Genomic DNA, 19,533 nt, shown 5'->3' with positions numbered 1-19,533 from the left:
GCAAATAGGAGATGGCAGACCCAAATGAACAGAGTTAATGGTTCATAAGGAGAGGAAAATTGGGTCTTCAACTTATGAATCTGGAGTCAAGGCTGACAGGAAACTTTAAGTGCCTCCATTCTGTTCTCTGTACCTACCCTCCATTGCATACTTGGTTATACCAGGAAGACAGGAAGTGAGAGAGTAGCTAACCAATGTCTTTTATCATTAATCTTCCGCTGAAACAAACTCAGAAATGTAGTTTCTTACTTTGAGGCACAATCTGTTTCCTGTCTAGTTTCCCTGTTTTATATTCCCCTAGACTTTGATTTTTAAAATCACCATAAATTGTGATTGTTAACAGTTAAAGCCTGAAGAGAAATGCAGTTTCATATAGTAAGCTCTGCTTCAATTATTGTGCTAAGGTGACAAAAATTATCTCTAACTTTAGATTACATGATTATACTAAACTGTTACTAAAGAACTATCAAAAAGCTTCTACATCCATCACTGTTGTTGAATCATTAACATGTTTATTGGACTGGCAAATTGTTTGGACAAGGATGCCAGAGAACAATAAGAGTATCATTAGCTTAGCTTAGAGTTACTTGCACAGAAGAAAGACTGCCTAGTTGCCCTCAATCCAAATCAGTAAGGCCCTTTCTCCATTTTAAGTATCATCTTCCAATTACACATTAAATAGAACATCAGTAAAATAGCAAAACTGTAGGCCTGCAGTTTTTTTTATCCAGGTAGAGAGGATTCATTTGGGACCATTATTCTGGTTATTGCCTACTATTCTGTATCGCTTTGGGATTTTATTTGTAGTATCTTTTTAAAAAAACTTTATGTATTGATTGGCTGGCTCTGCACTCAGAAATCGCCCCTGACAGGCTGGCGGACCATATGGGTACCAGGAATCGAACTGGGTCCCTCCTGGTCAGCCATATGCAAGGCAAAAAGTCCTACCACTTGCTATCTCTCCGGCCCTATCTGAAGTTATCAATATTATCACATAGCACAATTTCCCAGGGAGTTCTTAATTTCCAGAGATCATGTGATCTCTGCAATGAATCTTAAGCGGGGCACAGGCCTTGGAGATTCTGTTGCAACCATGTTGAGATCCCAAAGTCAGCCCTTGAGAGCAACTGGGATTCAAAGAGATGGATGATTGGTGGTTTTTCTATGAACTATGAGAACTGGTATGCCATGCAGTTCTGACTGTAAAAGGGTTATTTTCTTTGGTGGGAAGGGTATGATATCAAGCTGTATTCAGTAGGTCCAGTGGCCACTCCTAACAGTACTTGCCCAATTGGGCCAGATGGTTCAAAGCCAGAACCCAAAGATGTGGTGCTGTCTGGGCCCTGCAGTATCAGGGGTCACCAGGGCCACCCCAGCAGTGCGTGGAGGTCTCCAGACCTATGTCCAGCAATCATGGAGGAGTTTGTGGTAATAGGGATCCCAACATAAATGACACAGGTACTTGCCTTTAAGCATCCACACCAAGTAAAGATGGCAACCAATGGTGATTTACAAGTTCAATAGCTTCTAATAATTGTGTAACAACTGCACGTGTAGCTATTTAAATTGGGAAGGGGCTAAATCACATTCAATGGTGCTCCTAATCCAAGAGTATTCGGTTCTGTGTTGGGCTGGGGATTGAACTAGGATTGGCTGTGTGCAAGGCAAATGCTTTAACCCATGTATGATCTTTCAGACCCTAACTCCCCAATTTTATAATTAAGGTAACTAAGACACAGTTAATATGGATGTGACAGGACTCAAAGTAAGCATGCTAATTTCTATAAGAATCATTTGAACCCACATTTTTGGCTTCAGTAGTTTTGTTTCTTAGTGATTAATACATATACTTGGTAACAGTTATATAGCTCTCAGATTAAAAAAGGACAAAGATACTCACCCACTAGCGAATGCTTGGGAGAATAGTGTTAGTAAAGTCCATGAAGGTTACATCTCATAATTACCTAGGGAGCACAAACCTGCAGCCCAATGTCCTTTGAGGCACTGGGACCTGGTGCCAATGCTACCCTGCTTCCTCAGATCAGGCCAGAAAACTGATCACCCCTTTAACTCAAAACTGTATTTATTTTCTGCATAGCACATAAGGCAGCAGTCCTTACACTTGAAGAGTTAAAAAATTACCTGGGCATTGGTTAAACTATAGACCCCCAAGTCTATGCCCCAGAGAATTTGAATCAGTGGAGTAGAGTGCAGAAATCTGCATCTCCCCAGCATTTCAAGTCTTGAAACTGGTTCTTCATAGCCCTGATAATGTAACAACCCTGATTGCCCAGGACAGTGCAGGTATGTCTGTTGGTAGGTTTTACAGCAGTGTTATTATTAGTGCTCATTCTCTCTAGTGTTTTAGCTTGAACAATATATAATGTGGTTACCATTCTATGTTGATAATTTAGAAAAAGACCATTAGTAGCAGTTTAATGTTAAGCAGCTTTTTGGGGGGAGTCACACCGAGATATTCTCTGTTCTTACTCCTGGCTCTGTGCTCAGGGATCACTCTTGGCAGTGCTCAGAGGATTGCATGTGGTGCTGGCAACTGAATCAGGATGTGCCTCATGCACATCCCCTGTACTCCTCTTTTTGGCATCTGTTTTCCAAAAAGGTGAGTTCAATGTCCCTTCTATCCAAATAGCCTATTTTTTTCCTTCAATCTATCATAAGAATCCTTTTTTCCAAGAACTTGCAAGAATATTTGGTACTGCTCTACATACTGAATTTCAGAGGCTGAGCACATGGAAGACAAAGTTTATAGGTGAGATGGAGACCACAGGGGTGGAATATTATAGCAGGTAGGGTGTTTGTCTTGCATAAGGCTAAAGTGCTCTATCCCCTGAGCTCCATCAGGATTAATTCTTTTTTTGTATGTGGTTTATTTCATTTTTTTCACAGTTACAAAGTTCATGATTGAGTTTCAGGCATGCAATGTCATATACTTCAGTCACACAATGTCCAAATGTAGCTTCATCAGGGTGCAGTTCCCACCACCCTCCCACCCTTACTCCTTCCTGTCTATACCGATGACATTTTTCTTCTCTCTCTTACCAGGAGTAATTATTGAGTACAGAGCCAGGAGTAACCCTAACATTGTCAGGCCTAAAAATAAAATAAAAATAAAAGAGAAAGAAAGGGATGAGACTCAGGGAAAGAAACACACACCACATAGTGAATCACAACTACCAGTTTATTTATTGTGATTGCAATACAGATCCACCTGGGCACTCCAGCACTAGTTGGACTGTGACAAATGTCCCGGATGGCCATACAGGGGAAACAGTATCTGAGCCACACACTTCTCCAGTTGTTTTCCCCACAATCCAAAGCAAAACACTTTTTCAATGGGACATCGAGCAATGAATGACCTCAGACCAAAATCAACTTTGATTTACGACCAGGTACTAGTCAAGTCCCCAAACAGAGAACATGAGAGCAAAACGTGCCTGATCTCCCTCACAAACCACAAGGCTGCTTGTGAACATGGGACACACTCTTACATGTATCACCACCAAGACTAAGTTGACAGATGCAGTGACCCAGATAAGACTGGAATGATGGTTGCAGGCCTTGTAATGAACTTGTTTCACATATCTAGTTATTGTGGGCTAAGTAGCTGTTTCTTTTATGAGGGAGTTAGAGAAAAGTTCATTCAAGCAAGTCATTTTACAGTGGTGCACAGTATGCAAGAAGCTCACAATGGTAGATTTATTTTTCCACGTTGCTTGCCTCATCTGGCTCAAGTATTTCACAAATTCAAGTATTCACAACTTGCATTCTACATTTGTGATCTATTCAAATGGCAAGCTGTGTATACTTTTGTGAGGATATGAACACAGAACAACAGATAGTGGACAGCAAACCTGAGGCAGCAATTACAACCACAACTAATCTAACACCAAGGAACTCTACAGAGATCGGGGTTAGGGAGAATGCTAAAAGGGGCATGTGCCGCTCTTCAAAAACAGTTACCATGTTGCCCTAACACACTCAAACACCGGCCCATTTTTTTGGGCCACACCCAGTGACGCTCAGGGGTTACTCCTGGCTATGTGTTCAGAAATTGCTCCTGGCTGAGGGACCATATGGAACACCAGGGATCAAATAGAGGCCTGTCCTGGGTCAGCTGTGTGCAAGGCCCTACTGCTGAGCTATTGCTCCGGCCCCAGTATTTGCTATTTTTAAGGTAAGCCTTGCCTTGGCTGGCTATCTGTCAAGATACATTTAGCTTGTTCTAGTTTTAAAATGTTTTTTTATGTGTATGCGCAATTTAGTGGTCAAATTCACATGCCAGCTTGAACAGGAACCTTGAAAAGTGGGAATAAATTGCCAAAGGACTTTATGGGCCACTTTCTCCAGGAAGCTACAGAGTTAGAAGATAAAGGATAAGATAAATCTTGGCAAGACTCCTCTAGTCTAGTTTGTTTAAAGCTGGTGACAATGGTCAGGCCACGCCTGCCTCCTGACAGCCTGGTGCAAAACTCAGCTTGCTCCCTTGCCAGTGGCAGGCTATCTCCAGAACTGTAGATCCTGGTTACTCCACGCTTTAGCTGTAAATATTTTGAACTATTTGTGCTAATTAAGCATGAGGGATAACATGATCTCAGAAGCTTTCTAGATAAAGGCAGTAATTTTGACCACAAAGTTGGTGCCTTTATAAATAACAATTAGGGCCTTGAGGAATAGTATAGTGAGTAGGGTGCTTGCCTTGCACACAGTCAACCTGGACTGTGTAGGACCCAGCATCCCATAGGGTCCTACTAGCACAACCAGGAATAACCCAAGTTGCTGGGTGTGGCCCCAAAACTAGGAAAATAAACTGATTAAAATTTCCCATGGTTTAACAGTTCAAAAGATGAAAGGAATGTAAAAGAAAGGAATTCCAGGGTGTTACAGACAACAAAATAAATGTTTACTCCTCATCCTACCTATTTTCCAAATTATACTTATTTAGCTTAGCTAAATGGCAAAAATGCCTTTCACTTCCAATCTGTCTTTTGTAATTGCCTTTTTATTTTATTTTGTGTTTTTGGGGGCCATACCTGGCAGCGCTCAGGGGTTATTTCTGGCTCTGCACTCAGAAATCGCTCCTGGCAGGCTCAGGGGACCATATGGGATGGCAAGAATCAAACCCAGGTCCATCTCATGTCGGTTGTGTGCAAGGCAAATGCCCTACTGCTTTGCTATCTCTCTGGCCCCTGTAATTGCCTTTCTACTGCCTAGCACATATGAACAGCCAAAACAGGATGGTATGTTCAGATTCTTATCATTTCATGCCAAAAAGAAGTTTCAGAATAATTTTTAGAGGGGGATTTTTTTTGCCACACTGGGTGGCATTTAGGGGTTACTCCTGGCTCTACATTCAGAAATTATTCCTGGCAGGCTCGGGAGACCATATGTGACATGAGGGATCAAACCCACATAGGTGGTGCAAGGCAAAGGCCCTATCTGTTATGCTATTGCTCTGGCCCCAAAACTTAAGAATATTTAAAAACAGTAAGTAGCTGTTATAATGTGCACTTACTCTAGTCTGATATTTTTGACCAGTTCAAAAGGCAAAGACAAAGAGTAGTTAAACTGCTCATAAGTACCAGAGTTTGACATACACACACACACACACACATATATATATATATAGTTTATAGAGTATATACAATAATTGAGATATGTGATGTTTTGGCCCATTTGGAAAAGTTATACAAATAATACAAATTATCAGTTCACTGTTAACATGGCAAAAGTTAGAATTCTTTTAATAGAATTTTTTTTTGCATGTGTGTGGAAGGGCCACACACAGAAACATTCCGATTTCACTCCTGACAATGCTCAGGCGAATATAAGCAGTACCAGGGATCAAATCGAAGTCAGCTTCATGCAAGAAAAACACCATCCACCCTGTACTTTCTGTCTAGCCCTAATGGACTGTTTTTTTTTGTTTTGTTTTTGTTTTTTGGGGGGAGTCATACCCGGCGATGCTCAGGGGTTACTCCTGGCTCTGTGCTCAGAAATTGCTCCTGGCAGGCATGGGGGGGGGGGGCATACGGGATACCAGGATTTGAACCACTGTCTGTCCTGGATTGGCTGTGGGCAAGGCAGATGCCCTACCACTGTGTTATCTCTCCAGACCCATGAAGGACTCGATTAAAATCAAATTGTAGGATTTTTCTAGGAAAACCTAGGTGTGATAAAAGTACCAAAGGAGTGCTCACTTCGGCAGCACATATACTAAAATTGGAACAATACAGAGAAGATTAGCATGGCCCCTGCGCAAGGATGACACGCAAATTCGTGAAGCGTTCCATATTTTTTAGAAAAAAAAAAGTACCAAAGGATACTTGCACACCATTCATCATGAAAAAGCCCAAAGCAGAAAGAATCACAGGATATGGGCACTATTTGTTTCTAGGGTAATCTTGGGGTCCTGAGGAAACAATACTTTTGAACCTCAAGCTCTAGATATGTAGACAAGAACTCTCAAATCGGAACATAATCTGAGTTTCAGAGATATCCATGGAAATTCTTATCAATGAATCCTGACACACAGAGAATAGTGAAATGTAATTCTGAGAACAAATAAAAAACATAAAAAATATGACGTCTTTACATCTTTAAGAAAATGACTAAAATAAAGATTGATCATTATAACTACACACTTATGATTTACCTTCTTTTCTCTGATTTTTTTTATGTCACACCCAGCAGTGCTCAGGGCTTACTCTTGGCTCTGAGCTCAGAGATCACTCCTGGCAGGCTTGGGGTAAAGATCGGATTTTGGAGATGAAACCGAGGTTGGTGGCAATCAAGGCAAATGTCTGACCCACTATATTCTATCCAGCCCTCTTAGGATTTACCTTTTAAAATACTTACATAGGCTGAGGGTTCAGGCACTATGGAATACTGTTTTATACATTCTTTCTCCTAATACTCCTCTTTAAAAGGTCACTTCATTAAAAGCAGAGAAATAAAGAACACAGTTCTTAAAATAATTGAAATAAGCTTAGAGGAATCCTAAAATAATTAGCCACATTTGAAAGAATACAGCTCTTCATTTTGGGAAACTATAAAATGAAGAAGTTAAGCAAACTTAATAGAATCTAAAGATGATTAGAAATTTTAGAGAATACAATTACAATACTACACTTCCAGAAAAATATGTGAAAAAAAAACAAATCCCAAATACCTCTCTATGTAAATTAAAGCTCCAGCCATGGTATTCAAAATTAAAATCATTTACATAATCTACTATACTTTGTGTTTTTTAAGTAATTAACCTTCCTGAGGCTGATTTTGTTCTCCTTAGTGCTTGCTTAACTAAAGTGCTTAATAAAATTTCTACAGAATATATTACCCTCTCCATAGATGAATATTATTTTGAACTACAATCTGACAAAAATCTAACTACATTTAATTATGCTTGATTAATCCAAATGTCACTGGGAGATTTATAGAACAGAGAAATATTTTTCAGGTTAAGTTCACACTCTTTTCACAGGAAGCTGCTTGGATCTGCTATTATCACAAATTTACTCTCAGTTCGCTAACATTTAAGAAAACATAGCACAAAAATGTTACCAATCATCCCAAAGGAACTTGGGACTCCAGGCATCAAATTGTGGCTTTGAAGCAACAGGCAAACCCCATGGAAGACACCAGTCACTGCCTCCAGCTGCCAGCAGGGAGGGAGAGGCAAAGAGTGGCAGGCACAAAGTCTTTTGTTTGGAGACTTTCAAGAGGCCCTAAGGTGCATCCCATGGTAATGGGAGTGAAAATGGTTCAGTTTGATCACTGTCCAGCAGGTATAAGAAATAAAAATGTCTGGCCAAGCTCTACTGGGCTCTAGATGTGTCACAATAGAAATGTCACCTGGATCCTACCATTGGGCTCACAGAAAATTTATCTTCCATTGTAGAGTTGTGACTTTCCGGAATTCGTCCTCATTTAGAGGTGAATACAGCTGATGCCAACCTGCATACTGGAGAGCAAAGCCTGTCTGGATGATCTGTTCCCCCTCAAACATCAGTTTGGAAGTGCTCAAGTGGGTCACTCCTCCTTAAAGGCAGCTATTTTAACTCTGGCAGTAGCAGCCAGATGCTGTAAGTGGGACGTTTTTATTTAAATGGTAATTTCTGAAGTCCATAGAAGGATTCAGAGCCTATGGTAATTGCATTTTGTTATGAGGAAACAGCAGTTCAATGCAATTTGATTGTAAAAGCTGGCTGCCTCTCACCCACCCATGGTTCCCGCTGGTCTGGGAGACAATGAAATACCAAACAGGCTCTTCTTGATCTACCCAAAGCACAAAGGGGGAGGGGGAAGCACTCAGCAGGGTCCCCAGAAGTCTCACACATCACCAGGCACCAAAGAAGATTCACTCCAAAAATCAGATGAATAGATACTGAGATAAAAAGAGTCCATAAATGGCATCTCCTCATCTAGGGAACAAATCTATGATGAAAACAACATTTAAAGGGTTTGGAGCTCCCTTTCTATCTTACCTTTTCTCTATAGCACTTATCTTCATCGTAGGAACTAGAAACATTCCTGTTTGTGTGCCTCATCTGTCTCCTATAGCAGAGCAGGCATAAGTGTAGATGGTGGTCACAGCCACTGGCCCAAGTCTTAGCACACACCACAGACACACTTCCTCAAGTGGACCGATGGATATTCTTTAGCTTTCCACGGTACCCCTGGCTGCCATTTTCACTCACCCCCTTTACATGTGGGGATATGTTCAAGCCCCTGTTTCAAGTCTCCATTTTGCCCCAGAGTGAAACCCAAGCTAAGCCTCTGGTTAGAGGGGAAGGCACTGCACAAGGGTGGACTTGGGGCACCAAGTAAGGCCCAGGCAGCTCTGAGGGGGAGAAAGGTTCCCACTGAGGAAAGGAGGCTTCGGGTCTACAAAACAGACCACAGAGACCACAACTTGAGATCTACTTGCAACTGCATTTTGGAAATGCTAGCTCGCTCATGTGCTTCCAACATAGAAGGCCTCGGAACAACAGCCCACCTCAATAGACATCCCTGAACAATAAAGTACTTCTGGTGAGGATGTACCACCTGAAAAGGCAGGTAAGAAAACCTGAGGAACAGCAAAGCTCTCCAAAGGGTTAATCCCCTCAGTGGGGCAGTAAAAATAGAAAATTGTTCCCAAAAAGTAGTGGCTATTCTCTTGGTAATTCTGGTTGTGTGCCAATCTGAACTACTTTATCATATTTAATTAAAAAGTGACAATGGCTAATAACTTAAGCTTATTAAAATGTCACATTTCCTTATTTTTCAAACCAGAAAGTACTGGTATATCTAATCAATGCAATAAGAGTTTGAGTTAAAAGTTATCTCTATGCACACAGAATAAACAAAAATCCCATATTGATTAAGCTATTAATGGTTGTCTTGTTATATGATTTGATTCCTCTGTTTACTAATAAATAGAATATGATTAGGAAGGACATTATCTTCAAAGTCAATGTTTAAGCACCTGGACTGCTGGGAAAGATGCAGAATAAAGGTGTGTTTGTGTAAGTGCTTTTGCCCTTTATCACCCACCTCCTTGAAAAACTGAAAAAAATTATCTATAATACAACTAATAAAAACTACCACCCCAGATCCTGGAGAGCATCTGACAGACCCAACGAAGTTGGGAACTAATCAAAGGAGAATTGACCAAGCAGGCCAGTTGCTGGGCAGTTGGTGAGCAGGTTCACAGAACATAACCCATCGTTTCTCTAAGAAACAAGGACAATGACAGGTAGAGAAACTATGTGCATGGTGCATGGAGGCACAGGGTAAACCTAGGAGAAGAGATTGTGATCCCAGGGGCAACTTGTATGCAGAGGAGATAAGCAATAACTTGGGAGCCTGTCACAAAAATGCTGGCTTCGTAGAACCCCACAGAATAGAAACATGAGCCTCTTCTGTCCTGGGGTAGCAGGCCCCTATAAGTGAATTCCCTGGAGTTTCCTCATTTCCACTGTATAAAGTGATGTCCCCAGAGAATCAAGGGGGAAAGGATGTGACCCAAGAAACTAAGAGTTTGCTCTGCTACTGTTCATAAGGAATAGCAAAACACACATTTTAAAAATATGCAAGAAATCTAAGTGCAGGTGAAAATCCAGTCCACCAAAGAGTGTACGTAAGTAATAGCTCTCAAATAAGGAATCTCGGTCTGAAAGGGCTAGCAGTGAACACTGTTCAGTCAAACATAGACTAAATAACTAGTGATTACCTATTGCTATATACTTTAAGCTGCCTATCTTTCCAGGTAAAAGCTGCCAATCTATTGGATTATCATCTCTAACTCTACCAAAATGAAAACATACAAAGAACACCTCTCCTGAGTAGTGCAAGTATCTTACATTGCTTAAAAAATTTGGTTTATTCCCCTTGATAATTAACATATCCAATAAATTCCTCACAAGACATAATGCTAATTACCTGGTACACAGGGGTCTAGGAAAAAAGACCCAGTTACTTATACTTTGGTTTGTACTGTCATTTAAGCCAACCAGTGAACTGCTTTGGTACTCATATAAATAAGAGAGCATGGTCCACCTCTCATAGTATTATGAGGACCAAATTAGTTGCTGGTTATACATTTCTTTGGAATCTATAAGCAAGGCTACAGAAACACATCCCTTGATTAGCTGGAAAGAACACAAATGAGTCCAAATCTGGTATTGTGAGACAAGAGAACAGATACCTCCAAGGAATCCTCTCCTACTTACTTCCCTTCATTTGTCTACATTGGGGAGGGAGGTTGGGCCACACCTGAAATGCTCAGAGGTTACTCCTGTCTCTGCACCCAGGAGTTACTCCTGGCAGGGATTGGGGTACCACATGGAGATCAAACCCAAGTCAGCTGCATGCAAGGCAGGTACCCACTATACCGTCTCTCCAGTCTCTGTCTACATTTTGAAGGCATTGATAAGCACTATGAAAAGAAAATTCAGTACTCCTGCATCTCCTGAACCGAACTATTTTAAACCTGGAAACAAAGACAGTTGAAGAATTCAAATGCTGCCAACCACCCCAGAAAAATCTCTCAATTTTCATTCATTGATTCAACTAATACTGGCCAGGCACTATTCTAAAGAGTAGACACAGTACTCAAATATTTAAAACTGAGTAAATAAGAGAAGACAGGAAGGGACTGGAGAACTTAAACAAAGTCAGCTAAAAGGGTCAATGTCTATCATTTATATGAAGAAATTAGCTGATGCTTAAAGACAACTCAACAAACACCTAAAAACATTGAACCATGCTCAGCAGATAAAAGGGAGAAATGCATAATTGCATCTAAACTTTCAGGGTGTGATAGATCCCTGGAATTATTCGAAGTAAAATTATATTCTTAATTCAGGAAACAAATACAAAAGAGAATCTTGTTCTTATACCTCTACACTGAGGCCAGGTGAATATGAGTAAGCCAGAGCAGATATTACTAACGGCCTACCAATAAGTCAAGATGTCCTTAGTTTTGAAAATGGACTATAAAGGAAACCTGACAGTTTTTCCACACAGTATTTCCACCTTCCACTCTTACAATGGAGCTTGTTGTGAGGGGATAAGATCTGAGGAGCATCCTCCACAACACAGTAAAGATCCTTCTAGATTAAGACAGAAGGTAGCAATTTCTATATCTATTGTCTCCTCCCCCTAACATGTCAGACATTAAAATACCTAAAACTATGATTGAACATGGAAGCCTCATTATGATACTGGTATACTATCAGATGGTTTATATGTAAGTTTCTGTATTTAAATGTAAATAACAAAACTATTATTTTTATTTTTTAAACTGTTATTTTTATATCTTTTATGCCTCAAGCAAATAACAAATGGAAAAGCCCGATTGAATCGGCTTCTCTATCTCATCATCCCTATCTTGGGAAGAACATCAGTCTTTCTTTGGTCCAACTGATTAGATGAGTTCTTTGATGAGATACTTATAAGGATGAAAAAGATGAGATCTTTCTATAGATGAAAGTAGCTGTCAGGAGCCTAAGTAACATGAAAATGAAAGGAAACCAGATTCAGTGGAACTAAGACAAAAAGAGCCATCACAAGCCCCATGTGTACCTAGCTGGTCAGAACATAATACCTACTCATGGTAAGGTCCTCACTATCACAGCACTGGGCATAACTGCACATCTTGTGTGGTTCTAGATGTCATAGTTTCTTTGTTTCTGCTATTGTGGGGACTACCCCCAAGTGTGCTGGGGGTGGGACATGCAGTGCTGGGGGTAGGGTAGGCTTACATGCAATATATGTAAGTCTCTCAAACCCTCAAGCTGGCCAAGTTGCAGGCTTGGAACAATGCTATCTGACAGCTTCTGTTTCTCAGGGAAGTATACCATGAAGTATATCTTTCACTACTCCAGGTGCTCTGCCATTTCCAACTTTCAAAAACAAAGAAGTAAACAGTAGACAGATAATTCTAAAACTGGCAAACAAAAAACTGAGATGCCCCAGGGCATTTCTTCAAAAGGTCTATTTTATAACTAGTAAAGTGCATCACACGGGGACTTCTAATTCCTTAGATTACTACATAAAATATGGCAAAGGTACCATTTTTGATTAGCAAAAGTTTTATAGACGCATACAAATTCTACTTCCCACTCCTTACAAACTTGAAAATGACCAGAAGATAGCTACAGTTATGATCTTTGAAACCAAGCAGTGGAGTGAAAATTTTCAAGACAACTTTTGGAACACTTTAATCAACAGAAAGGAAGTACACAAAAGAAATTTAAAGCAAAATCAATAATCCCAAGTGTGAAATCCAATGCAAAAATACTCGCACCTCACACTGAATACAATCAGATGCAAGAAGTCAAAACCCCAGAGTGAGGAGGGAGTCATGAGAGGAAAGGCCCTGGCACTGAATTCTCAAGACACACTCAACTTGCTGTCTTCAACTTCCTGTTTGGGACAAACATGGTATTTGGTCACAAAGAGCAACAGCGGAGAGCTGTTGTCCAGGAATAGGGGAGGAAGCAAGAACACTGGAGTGATGGTAAATTTTTGAACTGTGAGAATGAGGGAAGACTGAGCACATTAGAGCACCGACGAGGTTCTGTGCTCTCTTGTGACAGTAACAACAGAACCACAGAATACATGATGCCAGGTTACTTTAGTGGTACTAGGAAAGGTAACTAGAAATACTACAGAAGGTTTCAGATGTTGTATGGAGAGAACGCACTGAAGAACTGGAATAGGTCTGATGTTTGCCGTAAACTTGAAGTTGATAGAGGAAAGTTCTTTCTTGGTATGTGGAAGGATACTTGCTGGGTAAAGTGGAATGATGAATTTACTTCCTTAGAAAGTTCTATTAGACTTAATCTTGTTCCTACAAAGAAAATAAGAATAATCAGAATAAGTTTATGAGTACAACCTTTCCTCTTTTAACAAACACTTAGGAGGCATTTATATAGTCTAAGTCCAAAAACTTTGCTTTTTCTTTTTTTTTTCCTGGACAAATTCTAAAAGAGCTGTAACACTAACTTTGCTTTTTCTTAACTGTAGTTACTTAGGAAAGGCATTTACCATATCATTACTTATATTGTAAAACATAAATAATTTATTCTCACTTTAAAATCTAATTAGAAATGAGAAAAGGGACTGGAGCAGTGGTACAAGAGATAGAGCATTTGCCTTGCATGAGGCTAACCAGGTAGGACCATGGTTCGATCCCACCGGCGTCCCATATGGTCCCCCAAGCCAGGAGCAATTTCTGAGCTCATAGCCAGGAATAACCCCTGAGCATCACCGGGTCTGCCCCAAGAAACCAAAAAAAAAAAAAAAAAAAAGGAATGAGAAAAGATGATTGAAGATTTCTTTTCGTGGTGGTTAAAATGTACTAAAATTACACAGTGCCAAGGGTCAAAGTTGGTGAATTTTATGCTATGTGAATTATGTTTAATAGAGATGTTATTAACATCTGCTTAGAAAATCGGCTTTTCTAAAAGTTCACCTGGTGAATATGTCCATATCTACTAAATACATAACCATGGTCACCACCAATTATCCTATTTGTATGTATCCACTTTAATTTGTATGGCTAACCATTTTAGAAACTAAAAATTTGCTTTCTGTTGGGATATATTTGTCTAAGATATCAGAAGTGAATACTCATAATTAGCACAAAACCTACTAAACTAGAGCTTTGAAATTGCCTTTCAAAGAATATTCAATTAAGACCATATTTTACAATCCTAATGAACCTCATTATCTATGAAGACTGTTGAAGTACTACCAAATATTAACTACTTTTCAGAAAAATAATGGAATCAAAGGGAAATATATCCTTATGGTTTGAGCAAATTTAACATAAACTTGCTTGGGGAACTGTGTGTGTGCATGGGTACTAATGTGAAGAAACCACTCCACTAAATCTCATCCTCTGAGATGAGTGAATTTTGCACAGGGATCCATTACAATTCTTCCACAGGATGAAAAAAACAGTATAACAGATACCCTTTATATTATTCATCAGAAAAAGTATTTTCTACAATTAATTCTATAATTACAAAGCTAGATAAACTATATTTGTAAACAAATGCCTTTATGTGGTCTTAAGTTAATAAGAGGTTTTCAAGGTGAGAAGAATATTTACAATTAAAATATATTAGGGACAAATAATGCAAAATGAAAACAAAATCAAAGTATCAACATAAACTTAGAGTTTGTATAAAAAGTAGATGAACGGTTTCTAATTCTATCTAGAAAAGGGCCTAATAAAAGTAATATGCACTCCTAACTCCCAGATCAGTGGGTATCTATTATTCCTTAAGAGGAAGTGAGACTCCTTGAGAGAAATGACTGATTCTAGAATGGGGGCACTAAGGTAAAAAAAAATGAGCTTTGAAAATATCATCTTAGGGGCCGGCGAGGTGGCGCTAGAGGTAAGGTGTATGCCTTACAAGCGCTAGCCAAGGAAAGGACCACGGTTCGATCCCCCAGCGTCCCATATGGTCCCCCCAAGCCAGGGGCAATTTCTGAGTGCGTAGCCAGGAGTAACCCCTGAGCATCTAACGGGTGTGGCCCGAAAAAACAAAAAACAAAAACAAAAACAAAAAAAAACAAAAAACAAAAAAAAAAAAAAGAAAATATCATCTTAGGCCAGAAAGCAAGAAAATGTTCAGATCAGGTGTAATCAAAAAGACACTGAGTATCTGGTTTGAAATAGATTTCACTGCCAAAGATGAGACAAACTAAGCATCAAAAAAAAACCCAACATTTGCCTCCGTCAGTAATATGGCAGGACCTCTGGAATGTCAAACATAAAAAGAGTACACACTGTATATTCCTTCTGTTATGAGTTCAAGAAGAAATGGGTGGAAGTCAGAATAATGAATATATGGTAGGGAGGGTAGGGAGAAGAGTTTGAATGGAAAGGGGAGATTTCAGGTGCTGGAAAGAGGTGTAAAAATTAATCAAGCTATAAACTTACGATTTATGTACTTTTACATACTTCTAAGTTCTCACTTAGCTTCATCTGTTGGATCTTGATAACTGTAACTTGAAGCAAAACAATGGATAATGATACCAGATCTACAAATAACATCCTTGTTTTATAGAATGGTGGGTTAAGATTTTTTTCATCAATGTTATAATGAAATGACATTGACCTTGTATGCAATTTACACAGAAACATAAAGTTCCGTTCAATCAGTACTTTTTAAAATATTCCATTTATACCCAAATAATGGGTGAAATATATATAAAAGCAATAAAATAATACTATCCATAAAAATACTCAAAAAATCTCATGTTTTACTACTTAAGGTGGTTTTTAACTTCTCATCTAACCTTGAAACTTGGTAATCAAAGGGAAGAAAGATATGCTTTGATAGAAGTAATTGTACTCCAGAAAGGTTCATAAATGTCATTAGCTGATGAGGAAGAACTTTACAGGACAATGGCTATTAACAATGTCACAGGAATGATATGTCACATACAATTTGTACAATTAGTATTAGTATATACTAGTAGTATATATACTACTATAGCACACCTCAAAATTAGTTCCTAGGTAAAAATGGAAAAATGATACCACAGAGGTATCAACAGCTATCATCTGAATTAAGGCCAATATGAATGTAGGGTTAACCAAATCTCACAGTCTCTGAGTGTAATAAACTGTAATAAGTGTAATAAGTAAAAATGTATAATAAAATTGCAATAGCAGTTTTAAAAATGCTCTATTTGGGCCCTCAGATGAACCTCCAGTTCAGAGGGAATCATAGAATGGGAAACAAGATAATGACATTTCAAAACATAAACCAGACAAATCAAAATGGGATCTTCTAAAATTTGTGGTTTCAGGGTCACATCTGGCAGCACCCAAAGCTACTCATAGGTCTCTGCTCGGGGCTCACTTCCAGCTGGAATCAAACCTGGGCCTCTGCTTGCAAAGCATGTGCTCAGCCTTTTGTGCTCTCTCTCTGGAAGAGGGGCCACTTATACAGGACAAATGTCCTCTCAACAAAAATATGTCCTAGATTTGAAACATTCTGCAGTGAGCTCAGAGGTGTTATTCAGCTTTGGGATGACTAGTCAAAAATTTTTTTCTGAGATGAAAATGTGCTGATTTGAAAAGGTGGAGACAGTTAAATGAAGCCAAATTTGGCTGTGAAATGGAATGACTGGTATGATCTCATGAGACATGTCACTCTCCTATCTATCTATCTATCTATCTATCTATCTATCTATCTATCTATCTATCTATCTATCTATATGTGCATATATATATGACTACCTGGAAGATCATGCCCAAATATGTAACAGTGGTCATCTCTGGGCTGTGAGAATACAGTGGCTTCTCTTTTCATGCTTAGCTACATTTGATTTTGTTCAACACTAGTAGCAAAGGGCTGCTTTAAATTAACAGAACCTTAACTGCTGCTGACAGAATTGAAACTTCTAGATAGGGGCAGCAAAAGGACCAAACTGAAAACTGAAGACTGAATCCTTTTCATTATTACTGTAAAATAATGAGAAATATTATTCTGAAACCAATCATTTTTCCTTTCTTCATTAGAAAAAGATGTGTGCATACATGAAATTTACCTGCCTGTTAAGATGGTAAAAGCTAGTTCTTTTAATAGGACCAAAGCAAGGACAGGAGTAAAATCATTCCTGTCCTATCTCTGGAAATTTTTCATCTTTCCCACCTGAAGATGTGTCCCCTTTAAACATCTCCTAATCTCCCTGCTCCCTCGGAACCTGGCAGCCACCATTCTATTTTTTTGTCTCTGTGAATATGGCTTTACCAGGAGCCTTCTATAGATGAAACCATACAATATTTGTCCTCTGGCATCTGGTTCATTTCACTTAACATAATGACTTCAAGATTCATTTACACATGGCACATGCCAGAACTTGGACAATATTCTTTTGTGTGGATAAACCACATTTCATTTACCTTTGCCAATCATTTTAACTACTATATGTTTGTAAGGTTAGCTCCCCAAATTTCTCAACACTGTCTTACATAGTTTCTGTGACAAATTGTAAGTTAAATTTAGCCCTAAATGTCATGTGGGGTACACGCTGCTCACTACTATCAGGACCTCCACGGTATAAGGACTCCTAGACTTGTGGGGCTTCTCAGCTACCCAATTTCAGCTATACCCTCTGGTCTAGGGTTTAAAAACTGTTCTAGTTCTTCTTTAGAGATTACCTTGCTTTACCATGATAAAACCACAAAGATCTGGTTGAAAATTATCAATCACCTGGATGACATACACTAGAAAAAGGAGGTATTTTGTAATGGAAAGCAAACTGATCAATTACTGGTCAGCCTTGTATTTGGAGGCATCCCTGGGTTCGCTGCTAGGATTGCTCCAATCATCAGCTTCAGGCATAGTCTTGTAATGACGCCATGCAGACTTATTAAAAACTGGAAGACGTTCAAATGATTCACTTGAAAGAGCCTAATGGAAAAACAAAAATAGACAGCAAATGTCCAAACTGTCATTTTTCCCACATTCTATAATAATCTAGATTTTATTATTTAAAACATTAGCAATTTCTTCAGATCTGCTCTTTTGAACTGTATTAAAATGACATTTTAGCATTTTACTTCATTTACGATAAAATTACCACTTTTATTCAAGGAACAAAATCACTCATTTAAAATCATTACTAGAGCTGGGAAGAATTCAAAGGGTTGAATTTGATCCACAACATTAGGTATGGTGAACCCTATGCACAGAAACAGAAATAATCTCCCTGCATCACAGTGCGCTTTTCTCTCACTCAAAAATTAAAAAATTCCGTAGTAAAATCCATATAATCAGGAAGAAAAATTATTTTGAGATACCCAACCATTTTGAGGCTGCATGGTTTTTTTTTTTAATTTCAGCTTTAGAAAGCAAGAAATGTTACTTTATTTTTTAAAGTGAAGACAAGATATATAAATTATGCTAATCATTATGAACAAATATATTATTAATGTGATCTTTTTTTCTTTTTTTCCTTTTTTTATTTTGATCATAGTGGTTTACATATTGTTGACAATAATATTTTAGGTACATATTTACATAAAATCAGGGGGGATTTCCATCACCAATTTGTCCTCCCTACACCTCCATTTTTGTCCTGTCTCCCATATGCTCTTCCCTCACCCTTAGGGCTGAGGCTGCATGGTTTTATAACTACATACAATATTCACTTGGAAACTATTTTCCCCAAGGGCCCAGAGAAAGCAAAGTTTTGTACATATTGAACGTAAGTTCAAAGAGTGCTATCAAATACCATATCAGATGTACATATATCACACTTTGGATGCATTGGCAGATACAAGAACATGCCAAATAACTAATTATTTATGAGATTCAACATATTATAAAATATATATAAAATACATGCAATAACAGCTATTAAATAGAATAAACCAATTCTATATGAATTCTCTGAGACATTATAAAGTAAAAAGATTTAAAAGAGCTCAGATAATGCGTGTGGAATAAAACTGTATCACCCCTGTACCCACCCCCCCATATATGGATTAGTGCAGACTAAGTTCCAGAAGGATCTGCAAGGGACTGGTATCTATGAAAAAGAGAAGCAGTGGCTTAGGGTTAGGGGTGTGAGAGAAAGACTCCCCCCCCAATAGATTTATTGATTTAGGCAACACCTAGTGGTATTCAGAGCTTACTCTCCTAGCTCTGTGCTCAGGGATCACTCCTGGCTGGGCTCAGGGGACCAGATGGGGTGCTAAGGACTGAACCCAGGTCTGCCACATGCAAGTCAATTGTGCTACCCTCTGTGCTATCTCTTCAGCCCATCATAGATTTTTTTTGGTTTTTGGGTCACACCCAGCAGCACTCAGGGGTTACTCCTGGCTCTACGCTCAGAAATCACTCCTGGCAGGCTCGGGGGACCATATGGGGATGCTGGGAATGGAACCATCGTCCTTCTGCATGCAAGGCAAACACCCTATCTCCATGCTATCTCTCTGACCCCTGCCCCTGTCATAGATTTAAAATTTTGTACTAAACTACCTATTCAAAAATACCT

At 39.0% G+C, this 19,533-nt stretch overlaps 1 protein-coding gene, 1 non-coding gene and 1 pseudogene across 2 annotated transcripts in view; 1 reads left to right on the top strand and 2 right to left on the bottom strand.

Moving 5' to 3' along the window:
- Positions 1–6,210: 6,210 nt before the first annotated feature.
- LOC126000101 (U6 spliceosomal RNA) lies at positions 6,211–6,317 on the top strand. Its single transcript, XR_007492467.1, has one exon. It is a non-coding gene; the product is annotated as a U6 spliceosomal RNA (small nuclear RNA).
- A 6,955-nt stretch (positions 6,318–13,272) lies between these two features.
- PDK3 (pyruvate dehydrogenase kinase 3) overlaps positions 13,273–19,533 on the bottom strand; it is a 67,011-nt gene continuing 60,750 nt past the window's right edge. The window contains exons 11-12 of the mRNA XM_049766776.1: positions 17,806–17,945; positions 13,273–13,357 (exon numbers count right to left, since the gene is read on the bottom strand). Of these exons, the coding sequence (XP_049622733.1) occupies positions 13,327–13,357; positions 17,806–17,945 (171 nt within the window). The 3' untranslated portion in view covers positions 13,273–13,326. The remainder of the gene's footprint in view (positions 13,358–17,805; positions 17,946–19,533) is intronic.
- On the bottom strand, positions 13,475–13,510 carry LOC125999634 (uncharacterized; annotated as a pseudogene).

The sequence above is a fragment of the Suncus etruscus genome, chromosome X (assembly GCF_024139225.1).
Source record: "Suncus etruscus isolate mSunEtr1 chromosome X, mSunEtr1.pri.cur, whole genome shotgun sequence".
Lineage (NCBI taxonomy): Eukaryota > Metazoa > Chordata > Mammalia > Eulipotyphla > Soricidae > Suncus > Suncus etruscus.
The sequence above is the reverse complement of the archived record's forward strand: the minus strand, read 5'-3'. Positions and strand labels throughout refer to the sequence as shown.